Source organism: Trachinotus anak, unplaced genomic scaffold (genome assembly GCF_046630095.1).
Source record: "Trachinotus anak isolate AG129_WGS33_773 ecotype Australia unplaced genomic scaffold, CSIRO_AGI_Tana_v1 ptg000021l, whole genome shotgun sequence".
Classification (NCBI taxonomy): Eukaryota; Metazoa; Chordata; class Actinopteri; order Carangiformes; family Carangidae; genus Trachinotus; species Trachinotus anak.
This window is the reverse complement of record NW_027273872.1, coordinates 17914532-17934359: the sequence shown is the minus strand read 5'-3', so window position 1 is coordinate 17934359 and position 19828 is coordinate 17914532. Positions and strand designations below refer to the sequence as shown.

The 19828-nt window shown below is 43.6% G+C and overlaps 2 protein-coding genes across 2 annotated transcripts; both read left to right on the top strand.

Moving 5' to 3' along the window:
• The first annotated feature begins 667 nt into the window (after positions 1–667).
• Positions 668–10389, top strand: fhdc2 (FH2 domain containing 2). The gene is made up of 12 exons (XM_071457415.1): positions 668–927; positions 2055–2666; positions 2770–2831; positions 4569–4671; positions 4945–5030; positions 5296–5396; positions 5713–5783; positions 6029–6136; positions 6571–6641; positions 7176–7293; positions 7458–7622; positions 7728–10389. The coding sequence occupies exons 2-12, from the start codon at positions 2190–2192 to the stop codon at positions 9633–9635; spliced, it is 3270 nt and encodes a 1089-aa protein (XP_071313516.1). The 5' UTR covers positions 668–927; positions 2055–2189; the 3' UTR covers positions 9636–10389.
• A 1814-nt stretch (positions 10390–12203) lies between these two features.
• rhogd (ras homolog gene family, member Gd) lies at positions 12204–16163 on the top strand. The gene is made up of 2 exons (XM_071457416.1): positions 12204–12356; positions 12987–16163. Exon 2 carries the CDS (start codon positions 13016–13018, stop codon positions 13589–13591), a length of 576 nt encoding a protein of 191 aa, XP_071313517.1. The 5' UTR covers positions 12204–12356; positions 12987–13015; the 3' UTR covers positions 13592–16163.
• The last annotated feature ends 3665 nt before the right edge of the window (positions 16164–19828 follow it).

Below are 19828 nucleotides of genomic sequence, written 5' to 3'. Positions count from 1 at the left end.
CGAGCACACTATAACATGCCCCGCTGCACAGGCACAACAATAGCCAGATCTTTTGGGTTGTAACCCCCTAATTACTGCAGCCCCAGAAGTGATGACGACTGCCTGTCAACGTGGCCTGTGAAAGCGGCTACCTGAGCCGGACTTGGGAGCACCAGGTGACATGGGCCAGGGGCGCTCCAGCACCTTGGATGAAAGGTCAGTGTTGTGGGTCTACATCCCAGCACCTGGGCCATTTCAGCACCCTAGAGGGACTTCTAGCCTCTTGGCTTTCACCTGTGCCCCATTCTTGGTTGAGGGAGGAGATATGGACATCATTTCCCATGTATGATAACCATCTGCTCTCTCTCTCAGGTTCACAATAGCATCCTCTTCTTAGCCTGATCAAGGCCTTCTGCACCAATTACAGATCAGAGTCCTGCCCGCTATGATGATTAGCCTGAAATAGAGACTTATCAAGTTGTCAATACAACTCCTGACGGCAAGCTATCCTGTACAATCTCATCTGGACTTGACAAACGTTATTGTAAAAACACTCTACGGGATATTAAGGGAATAGAGTCCTCTAAGAGATTAAAGAAAAAGAAAAAGTGGACGAAAGTGGAATTAAGACCGAGCGCACTCCCACCTGAAAACCCTAAATCCGCCCATGGGAAAACTGGGAGGACACAATAAAGGCATATCAGCGAGCGGGGGCGCGCCTGCGCGTTCCTGCTGAACTGTGTGGAAGTTTCCCTGCAAGTTGGGAAAGACAAGAGGACTGCTGCGAGCGGAGCGGCACAAGATCCCAGGAAAACAAGAGATACAGCGAACACACGAAAAAAAAGTGACTGGGAAGAATTTCTGTTAGTTTCCCCTGGAATCAAAGCGGCGGCTCTTGTTGGTGTTGGTGGAGTCACCTCACAGGAGAAGAGCAGTCATCGGCAGCAGGTAAGTGAAGCGACTTGACTGAGTTGTTCCTGAATGAGACGGTTTTGATCATAAATATAACTGAGGCGTATTTTTTTAACGCCAAGCGAATAAAATACCGGGTGAGCAGCGCCGCTTTTGCCATGTCAAATAAATGTCAACATCAGAATTGCTATAAAGTTTCTTCAATTTCTTAAAAAAAAAAAAAAAAAAAAAAAAAAAAAAAAAATCATAGCTGATGTTAATTTTGCGTTTTGGATTTGTTCTATTACTCACTTTCCCCGTCATTTTTTAATCCTCTCCCACGACCTCTTGAAAAGTAAAGATGATGGAGGCTGAGCTCAGCTCCGCGGGGGCTTTTGCAGCGCTCTCCTGCGGCGCTCGCTGGAACAGCTTGGCGATGAAGCGCATCCCTCGATGGTTTCCCAAAAGTTGTGATTCATGCCGAGAACTGGAGAGGACGAGAGGATGTGTTTTTGGTTAGAATGCAAAGCCATGTCATGATTAAAGACTTTCCCCTGAACCAGACACCTGAAACCTCTGAGTCACTCCTAATTGCATTACTAATCCTGCTTAAAACTTGCTGGAGCAAGTGTGCGCAACTGGCTGTCAGATGTTGATCTCCCATAACGCGGAGAGAATATCATAAAGTAGTGATTTCTGAGGCAGACCCTTTGCTTCGCAGATTCGTGGTTAACCGTGCATCTTCACGTTGCCCGAGTGGAGCCTCCATATAATCTAATTAGAAGGGAGAGGGCGCATGGTGGAGGTGTGTGTGCATGCAGTGAGGTGAAACTGAACAGGATGGGACAAGCTGTTCAAACAGCCTCCAGAGAGAGGGGGGGGGGGGGCGGGGGATCTTGCCTAGCTAGTACTTTCCCAAAAACACCTTGAACTTCCACTGAAAGTTGACACAGAGGTTACATTTTTAGCTCCAACTACTTGTTAGATCAGTCAGTGCCGTGGAATCATGCTAATGAAAGGAGAAGTCAGGCCAGGTGTGGGCTCAGGTGAGGTCATCGACCTCACTTCAGACTGCCTGAGTTGCTAACTGCGGCAGGGCTCCGGGAGAGCAGTGATTTCCTGCCTCTCTCTGCGCTCAGCATTGTCTGAGATAAGATTTTTATTTTTGTTGTCTTGTTTCCTAGACTGGAATTACTGATGGACCTTTGAACTAGAGCTGGAACGTGGAAAAGACATCGACTGACTGGAGCAGAGACTGCTCAGCCACTATCACTCCACCGCCCCCACCCCCACCCCTCTCTAGCACCCAGGCTGCCTCTATGCTCATCAACCTGACGGTGGCCATCAAGGAAACTCGTGCCTTTCATGGAACACAGCCTGTCCACCCCACCGCTGCCCCTGAAGCTGTGGAAGTGACGGTCATGGATTCACGTCCGGTGCTGGTCACTCCTCCACCGCCTCCCCTAGCACCTCCACCACCTCCGCCTCCACCTCCTCCTCCCCCACTTCCTCCTGTATGCTCCTCTTCCTCCTCCTCGCCCTTTAGCCGGGCAGACAGTGCCCGTCGAAGCCGGCTGAGGAAGCTGAACTGGGAGCGTATCCCCAAAGAGAAGGTGGAGGGGAGGAAGAGTGTGTGGACTGGGGCGGCCCCGGGCGAGGACGAGTTCCCCATTGACCTCCATTCTCTGGATGAGCTGTTCGGTCAGAAGGACAGTAAGCCTCAGGACAGAACCAGCACCCTCAGACGCCGGTCTGCTCTGCTGTACAGCAGATCCCCCCAGGACAGCTCAGAAGAGGTCAGATCATGGGGATGGCACTGATATTTTTTAGTAATGTATAAGGATACTGAGATTTCTTGCAAGTTTCTTCGCCTTATTAGTATCCTTTGCCTCTTCACAGATCTCCCTATTGGACTCCAAACGCAGTATGAACATTGGAATATTTCTCCGCCAGTTCAAGATGTAAGCCTTCTTATTTCTTACTATTGCTGAGAGACTAGTCAACTAATCAATTAGTGGATCAACAGAAAATTATTTGGCAACTACTTTTTGATAATTGAATAGTAACTTTCTAAACAAAATTGCCAAAATTCACAAGTTCCAGCTTCTCAAATATGATTTACTACTTGTTTTCCTGTATCACTGTCCTGTAAATATGTGGGTTTTGGTCTGTTGATGAGACACTGGACATGGACACTTGACCAGTTTCAACTTACAGCCTTTTTGTCTGCATTTGCTGGAGGTCACCCTCAGTCAAAACTGAAAGTAGTTCTAAATGCAGGAAACTAAAGTGTGTTCAACTGTGCCCGGGGGAAGAGTACTTCACTTGAGATTAAACTGTGTGAATGTGTGGCCATATATCAAACATGGATGGATGTGAAGTCTCATCAGGAGAGAGGGAGTCTGGAGTATATTGCAGGGGACAGGTGCAGGGGGGGGGCACCCTGAGCAGCTGGACTTGGGGGGGGGGGGGTTGGTGGTGGGTAAGTGGCCGGGTATAGTCTTAGGAGTCAGAGTTGACACCTGCTTGACACGCCCTTAAAAAGTGTCTTAATGTTGAAGTGTCGTGCCCCCCCCCCTCCACTGGACAGAGAGACCCCACTGGTGGCCTGTCATAGTCATCCATCCACCTAAAACCTCTTTAGCATGTTTGCCTTGCTCAAACAAAGCAGCACATCTTGTAACGAGGACGCTGTTATATAATCGTTATAGTGGTAGAAAAAAATTAGACCAATTAGGGAAGGAAAAAGTGCTGAGTTGCTATATTGTCATGCCTGCACGTGTGCGCCTTTCAACTGAAGGGCACTGTTTTTTCTAAACTAGATTTGTCTAGACTTGTAAGGAAAGCCATTATGTGAAGAGAGCGTCTTCTGTACACAAACATTTTCTTATTGGGAGCTTACTTGCCCTCTGTTCTGTACTGCGACAGAGATCCTGTTCAAATGTGGGTGTAGTTTAAACAAAATATGGTTTTATATTGTTATGATTGTCTGAGTAGCCATTTCAATATCTTTTTATTATGTGACAGTTCTATTTGTAGGCTATTTCCCTCAGCATTGTGTTTTCAATAGAACTAGCTGGGACAGACGACAAAGAGTGCTCAACCACTTATGAAAATGATCTATTTCCAGTCTACTGTGGATGTGTTCATAGGTAGACCCTGAACTGTTGTTGTCAAAGACTTAGATGTGGCTGTGAACGTTGAGCTGTGAATGAGGGGAATTTGTAAAGGCTATACACACAGTAGCGTGCACATAATGGAGTATGAGCATGTGCGATGGGCTGTAAGATGGGGGGGGGGGAGAGGATAATGGAAAACTGCTGGAATAGAGGACAGATGTGTCATGAGGAGGAAGTAAGTCAGAGGTCAGACAGTCAGTCAGCTTAGTTTCTGTTTCTTTCACCTTGACATCCCAAGGCCTTTCAGACGTCTTCTTTGCATGTCTGCCTTTTGTTTGCCTAGTGGATATGCCACTTTGCGTCGCCAATGTGGCGTCAACCAACCCTCCTTCCACGACACTTTGACTGATAAGAATAGGATTAGCCTGAATATATTGTGTGAACAAGGCAAAACAAAGGGCTGATACTGCTCATAACATGAGTTTTCTCTGAGGGTGTCATGCCCTTCCTCAGGCCGAAAATCCCATCTCATGTTCATGATGTCATACTAAAAATGTGTCTGTTGTTGTCTTTCTGCAGGCCAGCTAAAGAGATAGTTGAGGATATCAGGCAGGGTGCTTGGGACCGCTACGGAGCGGAGAAGCTCACAGAGCTCTGCAAATTGCTGCCTGACAATGAGGAGGTATAGTGCCCTTTTTTTTTTTTGGCATACAAATGCAACAGTGACAACCCCCTCCCTTTCCCTCCCTCCTCTTTCACTCATCTGGCTCTGGTTAGGATGATCAAAAGTTTGCCATTACACTTTGTCGTATGATGCGGTCTGTTTCCAGCAAAAGAGTACGCTGAAAGATATTGGAATCGACTGTTAACCGCATGTTGGTTTCAGTGTTCCAGTTTTTTTTTTTTTAAATTGAAGCTGCTGTCCAGATTTTACTCAGCATCTGTTCTCTCTCAGGAGTCCCGTCTGAGGAGGTTCAGTGGGGAGCGGAGCTGGCTTGGAGAGCCTGATCTTTTCATGCTGCTGTTGGTGGAAGTCCCCAGGTACACCCCACCTTAGCCCTTGATTGGATAAAATTACCAAAAATATTCCCAGTACTGGTACTTTCCATCTGACTCTTTGTTTTTTTTTTTAGCTTAAAAACTCCTCTTTTTTTCTGTTTATTTTTACTGGTCCTCCTCACGTCCTTCACTTTGCGATGACATGTGCTTGTTTAACTGATGATTGATTGTGAGTGTCTTTTTTGTCTCTGTCATCAGTCACCCCTGTCCATTCATCCACCCGTCCTTGTCTCTCCTCTTCCATTAGTTTTCGGCTTCGTCTGGATGCCATGATCCTGCAACAAGAGTTTGACCCTGCGGTGACCTCTCTGTGTGTGGCGGCCAGATGTCTGAGGGAGGCGGCCAGAGGTAAAGTAACAGCAGGGAGTTGTGTACACCACCACTATAAAGATCTAGTTCTTTCAAATGCCATTTAGTGTGGTGACGTTTGGATCCAGAATGCAAGCGCTATAACATGGTTGGAATCCAGGATAAATCAGTGATATAAGGAGAAGGTTACTTTTTTTTTGTGTAAGATTTTATTTCATCAGTCAGCTCAAGTGTCAGCTCTTCAAAGTAAAGTTGCTGACTCATTTTAAAACCTTGATGTCAGTTGCGTACACATTCATATTCATTATACCTCAACCTTGAGGCAACATATTGAATCTGTCCTTTACCCTTGTAGAACTGCTGAGCTGCCCTGAATTACACTCCATCCTTCGTTTGGTGCTGAAAGCTGGGAACTATATGAATGCTGTGAGTGCCTCTTTATTGTATTTGTTTTATGTTCTTTTCTTCATCCTGACAAAGCAGAGCCAGTCCCTTTTTTTTTTTTTTTTTTTTAAATCTGTGTACAATACACCAGTCACTTGGGGTCTGGGTGTGTGTTCATGAGCGTCACTCAGACTGTGCACCTGGGTTTTGTATCATTGTTTGTTTAAAGTTGTCACATGTTGTGTGTGTGTGTGTATGTTATTCTAACCTTGTACGTGGCTTCTCAGGGTGGATATGCGGGGAATGCTGCTGGTTTTCGAATTTCATCGCTTCTCAAACTGGCTGACACCAAAGCCAACAAACCGGGCATGAATCTGCTGCATTTTGTAGCTATGGTAAGACTGAAATTCAGATGCAATACAGGCTGAGTAAAATGAAGATTTTAAACAAGACATTTTCCTCTAAAATATAAAGTTTAGGATGATGTAAGGGGAAAAAAGCTAATTACAAGACAGACAATTCCTTTTTAAAGGTATGTTACTAATACTGCTGCTGTTTATGAAGAGCATTTGTATTGTGTATAAAAGTGTTTTCAAAAAAACGTACATCAAAAGGTGTTAATATTGAAGGCTTTTGTGGAAAATTTCATTTTAACAAACTTTTTAACAAGAAACAAACATCTTACCACAAAGTGTCCAAACAACAGTAGCTGCGCCAGACTCTAAATCCAGACTGCTCCACAGAGCATATGATTTAGTCAACATTAATAAATGACGTGTTGCTTCTTTTGAAACAATAGCTGGATAATCAGTTGTGTTTGTCTCCACAGGAAGCTGTAAAAAAGGACCAGAGTTTACTGTCATTTCCCAGCCAACTAGGCCATGTTGGCTCCGCCTCCAGGTCAGTCTCTTCCCAAAACTCAAATCCCATCAGATCTACAGTGACTGAATCTGAGTGAATATACTGGCCCTGCTAAATAACGTCAAAAACAAACTGCTGCTAAAAAACAGTCGTAATGTAAATCTATTGCATTCTGGTACGAGAGCGAGGCACCCAGCTGTTCGCAGCAGCTTTCTGCCTCAGTGAAAGTGGGTCATGACAATATTGATACTCTAAGCCAATATTTGAGCTCTGCTGGAGAGTTTTGCACTCATTCTGATGATTCTTTCGCCTATGCTCTAGTTATCTGCATGGTGCTAAGGGATGATCATCCTTATTCTGCTTTCTAAAGTGACGCATATTTTGCATTTTACTGCATTCTTTCTTGGTGCATATAAACAGACAGCTCAAGTCCAAGTCCATTGAAAAAATTTAATTGGATTTGACTGGATTTCTAGTTTTTGGTTGCGAGACCTTTCTGAGGACATATTACACCACTATTTCTGCACAGTTTGTGACATGACTGTGTATTATATGTTTTCTCATTCCATGCAGGTTGTGTGAGGAGTCTGTGCTGGAGGATTTATCCAAGTTGAAAAGCAGAGTGGTTGCCCTCAAGGCAAATGTCCAGAATGAGGCGGAGATTCAGCAGCACACACAGCGATTCCTGGAGGTAAACAACATACTGTTTTACATGTACTCAGAGACCCCAGAGAACATCCGATTCAAAATTTAGCATTTTCTTATGGAGGGTGATGAATAGGTCCAAGTATACAGGATGTAAAAAAATGTTTTAAAAGGGGAAATGGTAAAATATGTCTTTCCGTCCGTGTCCAGGTAGCTGAGGAGCGTCTGAAGGAAGCAGAGGATGAGGTGGAGGGCATGAGGATGTCGAGTCAGGCTCTGGTAGAGTTTTTCTGTGAGGATGACAGCACTTTCAAACTTGAGGAGGCGTGCAGGGTCTTCCAATTGTTTTGCCACCGCTTCCAAAGAGCTATCCAGGTAAGGTCTCGAGAAAGAAATCAATGGAAAGGTCTCTTTGATCAAAAAGATATATTTTGTCATGAAGAGATAGACATGATTTAACAAATGATCCTTTTTCTACAGGAGAATGCAGAGCGGGAGCTGAAGGAGCAGAAACGTCTGGAGCGCCAGCGTGAGATAGGGGAGAAGCGTCGCTCTCTGGCCGTTTGTACGGGGCTGGACCTGGGCCTGAACCTTGCCAAAGAGCCTCACAGTCAGGAGAACCAAGATGAGCTGGAGAAACTCCTAGAGAAGAACCTGAGCTACACTTGGAGTCGTCGTAGCCTGAGAAGCTCTGACTCCCGCAGACACTCGCACCATATCCATAACTCATCCACGCTAAAGGGCTTCCCTGTGCTGGGCAGCAGCCCGACGTCGACCAGTTATCACTCAAACGACTCTTCTGACCATGAGAACACCACTGTACTTTGTAGCTCTCCAGAGACTGATGGCACATGTTCCCCCACTGACCAAGCACCTGGTCTGGGTAGAGGGAGCAGGATTCAGCCCAGCCAAACAACTAGGCTGAGCGAGGAAGCACTTCAGGACTCGCACGTTGCCACATTCAGTCACTGTCAGCATGGACATGGCTTCACAGTCAAACAACAAGGGCCTGAGAGCATTTCCTATCTGCTGCAAAGCCAACCCAAGGAAACAGGACTTAAAAAAGAAGCTGCGGCTCCGATGAACACTGAATCTTCACCCAGTGCCTGTAGTAACTCTGCTGCTATAAATACTGATACACCTGCCCTATGTGTTAAAAGCCAGGCCTCTACTCATAGACATAAGTTTGGCCTGCCAGTAACAGACAATAATCGCCATCTTCAGAGTAAATCTAATGGCTCTTCTGTCAACAAGCCTGTACCTCAGTCTGTTCATACGAATGGAGTACTTTCTCATCGTGACCCAGGGGCTGGGCTGTTGAGTTACCAGAGATCTGAGAGTCAATCAGAATCATCTGTAAATCCTCCAGATAAAGTCAAGTCACAGCCACAGATGAGAGTCACACGTGCTGTGATGCCTTTGCCCAATGCAGGTCTAACAAAGCAGACAGAAACAGAAGTGGCGTCCACACCTGTGGATGACACCTGGATGCCCTCCAGTCTACCAGAGTTCAGCCAATCAGAGCCAGAGGAGTACTCTGACTTGCCAAGTCCCGAGAAGGAGATTGCAAGGTCATACTCCCGTGTGGGTGAAACGCTGGAGTGCCACACTTTGGTGAAAGGCCTACGATCCTATGACGCCTTATCACCCCCAACCTCCCCACTCCCACGACCTGCACCGAGCCTCTGCTCCAAGTGGAGGAAAGAGAGGGAGGTTGATCCTCGGGAGGGGACAACTCCAGGGTCTCCTTCATCAAAGGAGGAGATTCAAACCATGAAGATCCCCGTGCGTAGTGGAATAGGATCCAAAAGGGGACTTGTGTCACGGGCAGGACCTTCCAACAGCACAGGCATTCCCAGGGTCCGCTCCAAAACTGAGCCTTCAAATGGTTCCCCAGCCCCTACAAACCCACCCACTCCTAGCCGACTGTCTACTCCTCGCAGCATGTCAGTGCGCTCATCTCCCATCACTCGGCCTGCCACCATTCAGGCAGAGGTGAAACGAAGTCACAGCACCCGGGAAAGGACTGTAAGTGAGCCACAGACTCCAGGAAAGCCCACTCTGACCCACAGGACCTCAGACAGATCCGTACCAGAGAAGGTCTCGGGCAACACCCAGCCAGCCTTCGTCAGAGGGACTCCTCTCCGGGTGTCAAAACGACTCGCCCCGAACTCTGAGACTCAGGTTTCTTCCCAGCCTCGCACTGCCCACAGCCCATCCTCTGCCACAGCCAAGACAATACGTACAGCTGTCATATCTGCAGCCCGAAATAAAACTGCCAAGACCACAAGCACAAGCGCCTCTCCTGCAGGCTCTAAAATCCCTTCAGCATCACGGATACCAGGTCCCAAAATGCCTCGAGCTACAGCTCAGCCACTGTGGAGGTGATGGAAGCCGTTTGTTAAATCTTTTCATGCCTTTTCTGTATTTCAGTCTAATATATACAGGTGGGTATTCATGAACAGTGTGGCTCATCAGCTCTGAATCAGCTCTCCTTCAACTATAGTTCGTCTGAGTTTAACTTCTATGAAATTGTATGTGCTGTAGGTCTGAGTCCTTAGGTTCTACACGTGACACAGAGCTTCACTGGGAGCATCTGGGATACTTTATCTTGTGTTTCACCCACCACTAGAAAAGTAGAATAGACTCTTTGAATCCTACCTCTTTTTACATCAGCTTGTGTCCTTTGCAGGCAATAGGACACAACGAAAACACCCATGTTCATATGTAAAACAGTTAAACATATATTTCAGGTTAGTAAAATGGATTCAACCAAGGGAGCACTGTGTGGCTTTGTAAGAACTGTTATCTGGGAAACTGTTTCAATCACTATGGCATAAAAAAGTTATTTTATTTTAGGAAATTGTCCAAATGTTTTGAAAACTGTGACCCCTCTGTGATCGCCACAGTCATACTGTGTGAACTTAACTCGGTACACTATTGAACTGTTCATCTTCTTGTTGAGTGGCCTCATCGTTCTGATGCACTTTACAAACTGAAGAAGAGGCCGTGTGGAGATGATTACTGTAATTTCTGTTTTATATCAAAATATTCTATAACTTTATTGAATAGCATTGGTTGTTATTCACTGCATTGTGTGGATTTGTAAATAAGAGAAGATGAATAAAGATGGTGATCTGAATAGAGGTGGTGTCCTGTTGATAAAAAGACACCCATCAGTTGAATTAAAAAGGCTCAGTCTATGTTACTGGCATTCTCAAACCTGTTCTGAGCTTAGTATTCAGGAAAGCACCTTGACTTTCAAGGTCCCCCACTCTGCTTCATCAACTGCTCCACTTCTGTCTCGCTGTCACTGTCTTCTTGCCATCCTCATTTTTCTCCCTCCCTCTTCATCTGAAGTCCTGCTTGCTGCATCTCTTGACACAGTCACCCCCAGTCCTGTTGATGGCTGTTGCCATGGAAATGCTGCAGACATCCCGGGGAATCTCCTGGCAAAATAGTGGGGTGCAAGGGTTGGGGTGGAGGGTGACTGTGGGTGTAGGGTCCCAGTGGGAATTCTCTCTTTATAGGCAGCAGTGACGCCAGAACCCCTTGGGAAAGGCAATAAACTGGTGCCTCTTTGTGTTCTTGAGTGTCCAGTTGTCGGTCAGAGCTGGCCTCTTAACCTGGCTCAGTGTATAGAGGTGACATCATCAACGGGTCTCCAGGGGTGCAGGACAGAGTAGTCTAAAGTGATCCCTTTTTTTTTTTTTTTCTGCCGTCGTGTATTCTGCATTGATCTGAAAGCACTGGCTTGGTGAGAATAATGCCACGTCTGAAGGTCAATAAATGATATATGGACTTTAAGACCAGTGCTGACCACAGAAAGGATGAGGTCCAAAAGACAGAGTGACTGCCCAAGTGTGGCATTTAATGGCAGGAATGTAGCAAGTTCAATAGAAAGAGTAAGGCCAAAGTAGAAAGTCTGTAGACGTCCATGCATTCAGACTACTCTTGGAAAGTTAACAGGCTGGTAAAATCCAAGACACGCCTCCCTCATTTGCAGTGACATTGATTAGATTTAAAGAGTTAGATTAGAAGTCAGTAAGCTGCAGGGAGACCCCTCTCAATATTTGTTACAAGACATAATGTAGGTATTTTTAAGTGATAATTATTGTCAGAGAGGTCACATATGGAAACACCTGATACCTTTGCAGGAAGTAAAGAAATAAAGGAAATGCTGTCAGTTGCATTCATGCCCAAATTCCATTAATAACAATTTAATATAACCTTGATCAGAGGCAAAAACTAAATAAATATCTGTGGGTAACTAAAGACATTTTCTGCATATGCAGAAAAAGTGGTGGTACATTTACTTAAGTACAATTTACAGTGTTCTACATGTAGGCTTCTTTAGTTGAGTATTAACATTTTCTGATACTTTTTTAAAGGTATGGATTTCAGTATTGTATGTTGTACCTTTTACCTCACATTTATTTGACACCAATTTGCAGATTCAGATTTTACAAAGAAAATATTTGATCAACAAAAATAAAGCATTTTTACACCTTCCCAACAGTGGAAAAACTAAACATAACCTGCATTTCAACCAACCACAACAATAAAAATGATCTGTCCATTTTTATGCATGAGTAAATCCAAAACAAGCAGAAATGGGATTTTTTTTTCTTTTACTATACATTTACCATACTGTTACTTTTCTTTCTAATTATGTTTTGATCCGTATTTCATATACCTTTACTATGCAGGGTCTTTTGAAAACATTTTAAAGGTATCACTACTTTTATTTAAAGAAAATCTCTCCACTACTGGGTAAAAATGGCTATTTAAACTAGCAGAGAAATGTTAAATTGACACTGTTCTCTCACCACACTTGCAGTTTAAGCAAGCTACAAGCTGAGATTCTTGAAACTGTACTTATACTCAAACTTTACCTTTCTCGTTCGTCATAAACAAGTTAGGAAAATCACGGCAAAGCAGAACAGCATAACAACGCCATCTAGTGTCAGGCAAACGACAGTGTCGAAATGAAACTACAACTACCACTTTGCACTGTTTCCGTACGTCGATTTTTACGTAATGGACAGCTCCCCGGATGCGGCTGTGATTGACTATACCAGGCAAAAAGAGATCGAAAGCCAAGTGGCGGTAAGTCACAAAATCCTTCAAATTTCACACTTAAAGCAAATTACTACTCCTGAGACATACATTATAACACAATATAATTTTTAAAGTAACTTGAGGATGTTATCGGGTCAGGAACAGGCCTTTTTGAGAAGTGGCTTTCAAAAAAACTTTGAACTTGTTTGCTAACTAGCTAGTTTGTTAGCCACCTAATGCGCTAGTTCCTTAGCTTGATGCTAGTTAGTAGGGGAACGCCTAGTATCATAAGTGAAAAGTGCTAAATAATACAAGCCGGAATATTGTCGTCTCGCTTGCGTTTCGCTAGTTGTGCTTTGTTAGGGGACTAGTTTGATTCACTTTCCAGTCGTTGTGAATTAGTGGACGACTAAATTTGTGTCTAACGTTAACCTATGTACCGTTACTTACATTGATAAGCTAACGTCGGCGGCGGTTAGCTCGTCTGCTAACTGGGTGAAAAGCTGGATTACTGTACAAACTGCTGTCGGAGAGTCATCGGAGGGTAATTTTACCTGTGTCTCTTCAAGTGTAATAATCACTCCTTTTATCACGGAGAATGAAACGCTTAGATTAGTCTCTCAGAGCATGGAGTGCTATAACTTGGAGTTACTCAGGTGCCTTGTTTTCTGTTGTCAGGTGCTGCAGCCCCAGTGGTCGTTGGCAGGATGCAGACCATAAAGTGTGTGGTGGTGGGTGACGGGGCAGTGGGTAAAACCTGTCTTCTCATCTCTTATACCACCAATGCCTTCCCCGAAGAGTATATTCCCACAGTGTTTGACAACTACAGCGCTCAAATGAGTGTGGATGGCCGTACTGTCAGCCTTAACTTGTGGGACACAGCAGGCCAAGAGGAGTATGACCGCCTGCGTACTCTCTCTTATCCCCAGACCAACGTTTTCATCATCTGCTTTTCCATCGGAAGCCCATCCTCTCATGCCAATGTCCGGCACAAGTGGCACCCCGAGGTTTCTCACCACTGCCCCAACGTGCCCATCCTGCTCGTGGGCACCAAGAAGGACCTGAGGGGCGATGCAGAAACGGTGAAGAAGCTGAAGGAGCAGGGCCTTGCTCCCACCACCCAACAGCAGGGCAACGCCCTGGCCAAGCAGATTGGGGCCGTTAAATACATGGAGTGTTCTGCTCTGCAGCAGGAAGGTGTAAGGGAGGTGTTTGCTGATGCTGTAAGGGCAGTGTTGTATCCAGTCACGAAAAAGAACCCCAAGAAGTGTGTGCTGTTGTAATAAATGGTTCCCAGATTTGGACTGTGTAGAGAGATGATGGAGACCCACAGATGCAAAGGAAGGCTGAGGAACGAAGGTCGTCACCTGGCTGCCTGCATACCACCTCCAGCAGTTCAGACTTTGTTTTCAGCTCTTCTGTTATTCCTCTCTTCCTTATTCATCTCTTGGAGGATTTCTCTCCGTTGCCATCATCACCAAAGTGACTATGCCAAAATGGGGGCAACAGACAGTATCTCCTCTATTTTTCTTACGTTTTAACTTTTTATATTTACACTTTTCCCAATTTTAAATCTGTTCTAGATTTATAGCTTCTCTGCTTTGCCTTTTAAAATGCTGATCATGGTTGTCACAAGCCATAATAACATCCAAACCAACCAACCAAGCTACCCTGTTTGACTGGAGAGAAGAGATCTGCCTTTGTTCAGGTGGAGAAATAATGACTACCTCATACTCTCACCTAGGTTGCATCTCATGAGTCTCAAGCAACGTCACCATCAAAATGCTTTGACTTGCCTATTTAGATGTAATAAACAGACAAGTAGAGGGTGAATAAGTTTTAATTTCAAGCAGCTTGATTTCAGACAAGGTGTGATGACTCCCGGACGAATGCCAGTACCCCTTAACCAATATGCACAGATTAGAGGTTAAATTCTCGAGCTGCAGTTCCCCTCATGCTCAGTCTGGCATGTTAGAGCTGTCTGGCAGGATGCCTCTCCAGCCTCTCGCGCTGCTCTCTTACTGCCGTGCACGGAAGACCTAGTAGGACTTTGAAGATAAACTAAATCCATTAAAAGCAGCCGACCATTTGCCCTCTTCAGTAATAGAGTAGCAGGTGTCATAAGGCTTCTGCCAAATTAACCCATGCTGGTGTTGGATTTCTTGGGCTGACATCATCAGAAAGTCGGGTTGTAGTACAGTTCTCTGTTGTCATCTTAACTCTTGATGCTCACACCGAGTGCCATTAAAAACATGCCTAAGAATTACTTTTTGACAGGGTGGTGTCAAAGAGACTTTATTTTGTCTAATTATGTTGAATTTACTCTGTAAATGATTTTTTTCCTCAATTGTTTTAACCTATGAGTGTGGTAATGGCCAAAGTTGAATATATTTTTTTGTAATAGCCTATGTTTATTTGATCAGTAAGATTTGTTTTGTAATTAATACTCAGTTTTGATGATCCAGAACTCCATAACATTTCCCATTTCAATTACATTATTGCCTTGCATTTAAGGTTAGCAGACTATTACCACTGCATAATTGATTCAGTATTGCATATAATACCAGAATATGTTTAAACTGGCTTATGCTAGGCTATATACTTCTTTTCCTATATTTTCTCGGTTAGGTGAATATCATTTCATCTTGGAAGAAGCAGTGCCATAGCTGCCTTGTTAACCATGTAACAGCAGTTTATCTATAATATGGAAGGAGCCTTTATTTGGTCAGGTGCCTTATCTAAACCAAAGACCATAGCAGTGCTCTTTTGTCAAACCCAAAGGTGGCCATTACAGTGCTGCAAGTGCCACGAGACCTTTTAAATACAGGTCCAACCAACTCTGGGTTTAATTTTTGTGATTCTTCACAAACTTTCTGCCTTAGTTCCCTCCAGTAAACACACTCCTTTTGCAGCACTCTTTGTAAGACACAGGTGCTAAACTGACATCTTGCGCGGCAAGTCTTTGTGCATTTGTGAAACGGAGCGCTCGCGGCCCACAGCTCTTAACAGATTGTGGTTTACATCCCTGCACTGCATGGTGCAGTGAGGGCAAGGCACAAGCACAACTTGCACATATGGTTAGCAAGAGCTGCGTTGGTGAAACGTGCCTTGTCACATCTGAGGATTTTTATACATTTTATAAATTTTTTTTTATTTTATTTTTTTTATTATAAAGTAAGGTTGCTCATGTGTGCTTACAGTTGCCAGTAATAACAGCAGCCCTTTTACTATAGTTATTTTCATTTACTCACTCGAGCAGGGTGTATTATAAGTCAACCTAGATTGTGGCCTGTGTAAAGTCTAGAAGAACCGAAGTGCAACACGAGCAAGAGGTTTTGTGTAACAACAGTGATGCGGTTTGAGATCTGCCTAAAGATGTGTGAAAATTTCCCAGATCTGTGTGTGGAGGGTTGAATGTAAGTGCACAATTTGTCAAACTGTCAGCTGTGGTGAGCTTGTTTTTTTTGCCATGTCCTGATTTCACTCAGATAATGCTGTTGAAGTGGAACATACACCTGTGGGCTCTGTATGTCTGTGTCCCGGAGCTGTATGCTACCGTGTGCGTGGTACTACGCTTTTACACTGGGAACTTGATTTGTAGAAATCTGTTTGTAATTGTTTTATATATAACAAAAGCATATTTGTATAAATGAACTAACAGTGAGATGATTTTAAATTATGCCAAATAAAATGGTAAAATGGTTAAAACCAGACCTCTTTTTTTTAGGTGAAGATAGATTATTTTTTTCCTGCTATTTTGTGACTTGACAAAAGAGCTCTAGCATTACACAGCATCAGCACATTCCTGCACAGCTGTATGATAACAATGGGCAAATAAAGCCAAACTGAGATGTGTGTGTGTGTGTGTGTGATACCTCACACATTTATACACATCCACTTGTACTTTCAGCTCCGGAAACCACGCTGTTTCTGAAGCATACATACTGTAATGTAATTCTTTTTTTTTTTTCATTTTAATGCTATTTCAATTACCACGTCCGAACACTAGATGGACACAGCCCTCTAGCTCAGCTCCACGGTATCCAGCATGAGTGCCATTCTTCAAAACCTTTTTTTTTTTCTTTCTGTACATTTGGAGTTAATGGTCTATACCCATTTTGGTTTTCAGGGCCATCATTCAGTTTAGCAGACACCCACAAGTTCAATCAGTTGCGGAGGCTTAAAAAAGTGTGTGCTGCGTACCCTGAAAAATTCCCTTGACCTTTATGGGTGGTGGCTGTGACAAATGACAGATGTGTTGAACTCCACCAAAGGCTCGTTACAACATCACTGCAGCAACATTTAGAGCTCATTTCCTCTGCGGTCTGTCTCTAAATGTTTTACAGCCAAGACAATGCTGAATGTGTGTTTACAGCCTGTAAAACCTTTGTTACTGCCCTCGTTTGTGCTTGATTTATTATTTCAGTGAAATCTGCCAAGTATGAATTGTAAAGGCGTTCAGGAAAACAGTGCTCAGAGGCGCGCCTGAGTAGTGTGAGGGTTAGATAAGATGAGAACGGATGAGCTCATGCCACTGTCTGCAATACGCTTAACTAAGGCAGGCGGATTAATGACACTTAGGTCGGTTCAGCTGATCCATTTTTAGGTGAGTGGACAGCAGAAGGATTGTAATGAGTGCTGTACATATTTCAATTGTCTGTAAACGGTTTTTTACATCTGTCTCCTCTCCTTCCGTTTTGTCTGTTGTAGTTAAATATGATCTGGGCCCTGTTATTTGAAAGAGGAAAGGGGAGTGGGCTTGATTTGATTGCTGATGATTTCGCACAAGTCTGGATTTTTTACGTTTGTTCAAAACTGGCTTAAAAATTATTTGAAGCTGTTGTCATGGCAACAAGACTTAAAGCCCAAACCTGCAGAGGTGCAGATGTAGTCACAGTTAGCTCAATCATGTTGTGATGTATGTTGAGGTATGATGACACATGATTACAAAGGTTAGATTTTTTTTTTTTTTTTCCGAATATGTAGGTTATTGAAAAACATCACAATCTGAGTTCCAGTTTAATTTTCATGATAAAGAGTTAGAGCAGACGTCCATCAAGGCCAGTGTAAGATAACATACACCAGCCTTCAGAGAAAAAAATTGAAGTTCATAGTAAATGATCTGGATCTGCCCCAAAATGTAACAGATTCTTCATTGGCCCGTTCCCCATCCCTGCATCAAGTTTGGTGCAAATCGGTTCAGAACTTTTTGACAAATAAAAAGACAAGGGTGAAAACATAGGTAAGTAAAAAGCAAGGCCCTTTACAGCATCATAAATCTTTTCTTTAGACCTTCCCCCCTAAAATGAATGCAATAGTAAAATTTCCACCACTAATTACTTTTCAGTCAGCAAATCCCATTCGAGTTGCACAACAAAATAAATGTAGTTTGGAAAACTCAACTGAAACTTTCTGACTGACAACAGAGCCAGAAAACATGGTGTTTATCTTTGACAATATGATGAGTAGGCCTACATGTGATATGAATACTAAAATGTATTAAATCTACTTGACTATACTTTTAATGGCACACTGTATATAGTCAGATTAAAATAATCAATTCATTGTATGTTGCCGTAAGTTTAGAAATCATGGATAAAGCAAGGTATAAATGTCAGGTATGGACATAGACTGAGGAAAAGTTTACATACAGAAAGTTTATTAGCTAAACGAGATTTGATAATCAATAATACTGCATCAACAGTTCTTAATTACAACACTGGAGAGAATCTCACCAATCTGGCTGAAACCTTATAAAAACTGATTGTATAACGGTTTGGAAATAGTGGAAACATGGGGAACAATGTGAAGCACCACCACAGTATTGACACTGCAGGAACACACATAAAATTATGATATTATGACTTATTTCAATGAGTCAGTTGCCTTAGTGCATTCTGGGATGATTCCCTGTAAGTGCTGTTCACAGTTTTAACATTCTGGCCCTGTTGCCTTTATTTCACAGTTCAAGATAACATCATCCAGGATGAACAAATCACAGAGGGCTCCGTACTTCATGTTTGCATTTATCTGTTTGTGCCAGACACCGGAACAGATGGGTGTTAAGTTTACAGTGTTCTGTAAATGATGTAAGTGTAGATGTTTTTCATGTTCAACAGTCACACAGCAAACCTTGTGTTTGAACGTAGCAAGAGGTGAATGTTTCTCTGTGTTCCATCTCTGCCTGTTTGATAGAAGTGTGCGGCTGAAGGGTTAGCCGACCAGCAGATATAGTTTCTGTGAGTCATCAGCTCGGAGCGAGTGGGAGTACTGGCCTCCGTTGGGACCTTGATCTCAGCTCTGTCTATCGCTCTTCAATCTCCCTGGCTCCTTTCCTCCCCCTCACTGTCCATTTGATGATGTACTTGGTAAAGCCAAAAGGCCGGGCAGCTACCGGCACTGTTCAGTCAAGGAACTGGGGAGATTCCTCTTCCTCTCCTTGTCTAAAGATGAAAAAGCAAAAGGCCTTGATCTAATAGACGGCCTGCAGCTAGAGTGAGACTGAGAAAGCTGCAGTTCTGCATTCAAATCAAACTGTTCCAGCAGAAGGAGAGGGAAAATGAGATTGGAAAGGAACACGGTGGGGGGGGGGGGGGGGGGGGGCTGAGACAGTAATGGAAAGACAGAAAATGGGTATAAATAATGATGGAGTAGAGGGGAATTCAGTCAAGTTCTTTCAAATGAAAAATGAAAGAGGCTGGAATATAGGAGGAAAGATTGATGGAGAAATAAAGAGTAAAGTGGTGAGGTCACATGGGTTTTGTCTTATTTGCTTTCTTGCAGAGAGAAGATTGATACCACTCATAGGTTTGTTTGTTAATTATACGACTACTGCAGCAGCTGCGTAGCTTATCTTAGCATAAAGACTGAAAACAGGTAGAGCAGCTCGTCAGGCTCTGTTCAAAACTAACAAAATATAACTAACATGTTATATCTGTGTTATAGTTACTTCTTGACTTCCTGGCATCCGGTTGTCATCGATAATCCAGGAGGATACGTCTGGACACTGGCCCAGAACGTAACCCTCTGTTAAACCACAACTTGACATTTTTATGCTTAATTTCTTTTTCCACAGATAAAAGAAACGAGATGTACCATGTTAATTAGTGGGTTTTAGAGATCCTAGTAGGTGGATTTTTTTTAAAGGTGTGGACCGAGCCAGGCCAGCTGTTTCCCCCTGTTTATGCAGGGCTAAGATAATAGGCTGCCGGTGGTAGCTTCATATTTAATGTACAGACAGGAGCATGGTGTGGATATTCTGATCTAACTCTTGGCAAGACAACAAATAAGAATATTTCCCAAAATGCCAAAGTATTTCTTTAAATGAGCAGTTTATTTTAATGTTTACATCAATATTCTCCGCAGCTCGGGGGACGGAGCAGAAACAGCCCAAATGAAGACCTGTAGGCACTGAAATATTATGAGAGTGTAAAGAGAAAAGTGAACAAGTGAGCAGAAGAGAGAAAAGAAAAGCACCAGACACCCAGGTCTACTTAAGTATTAATTATGTTGGTTTGCAG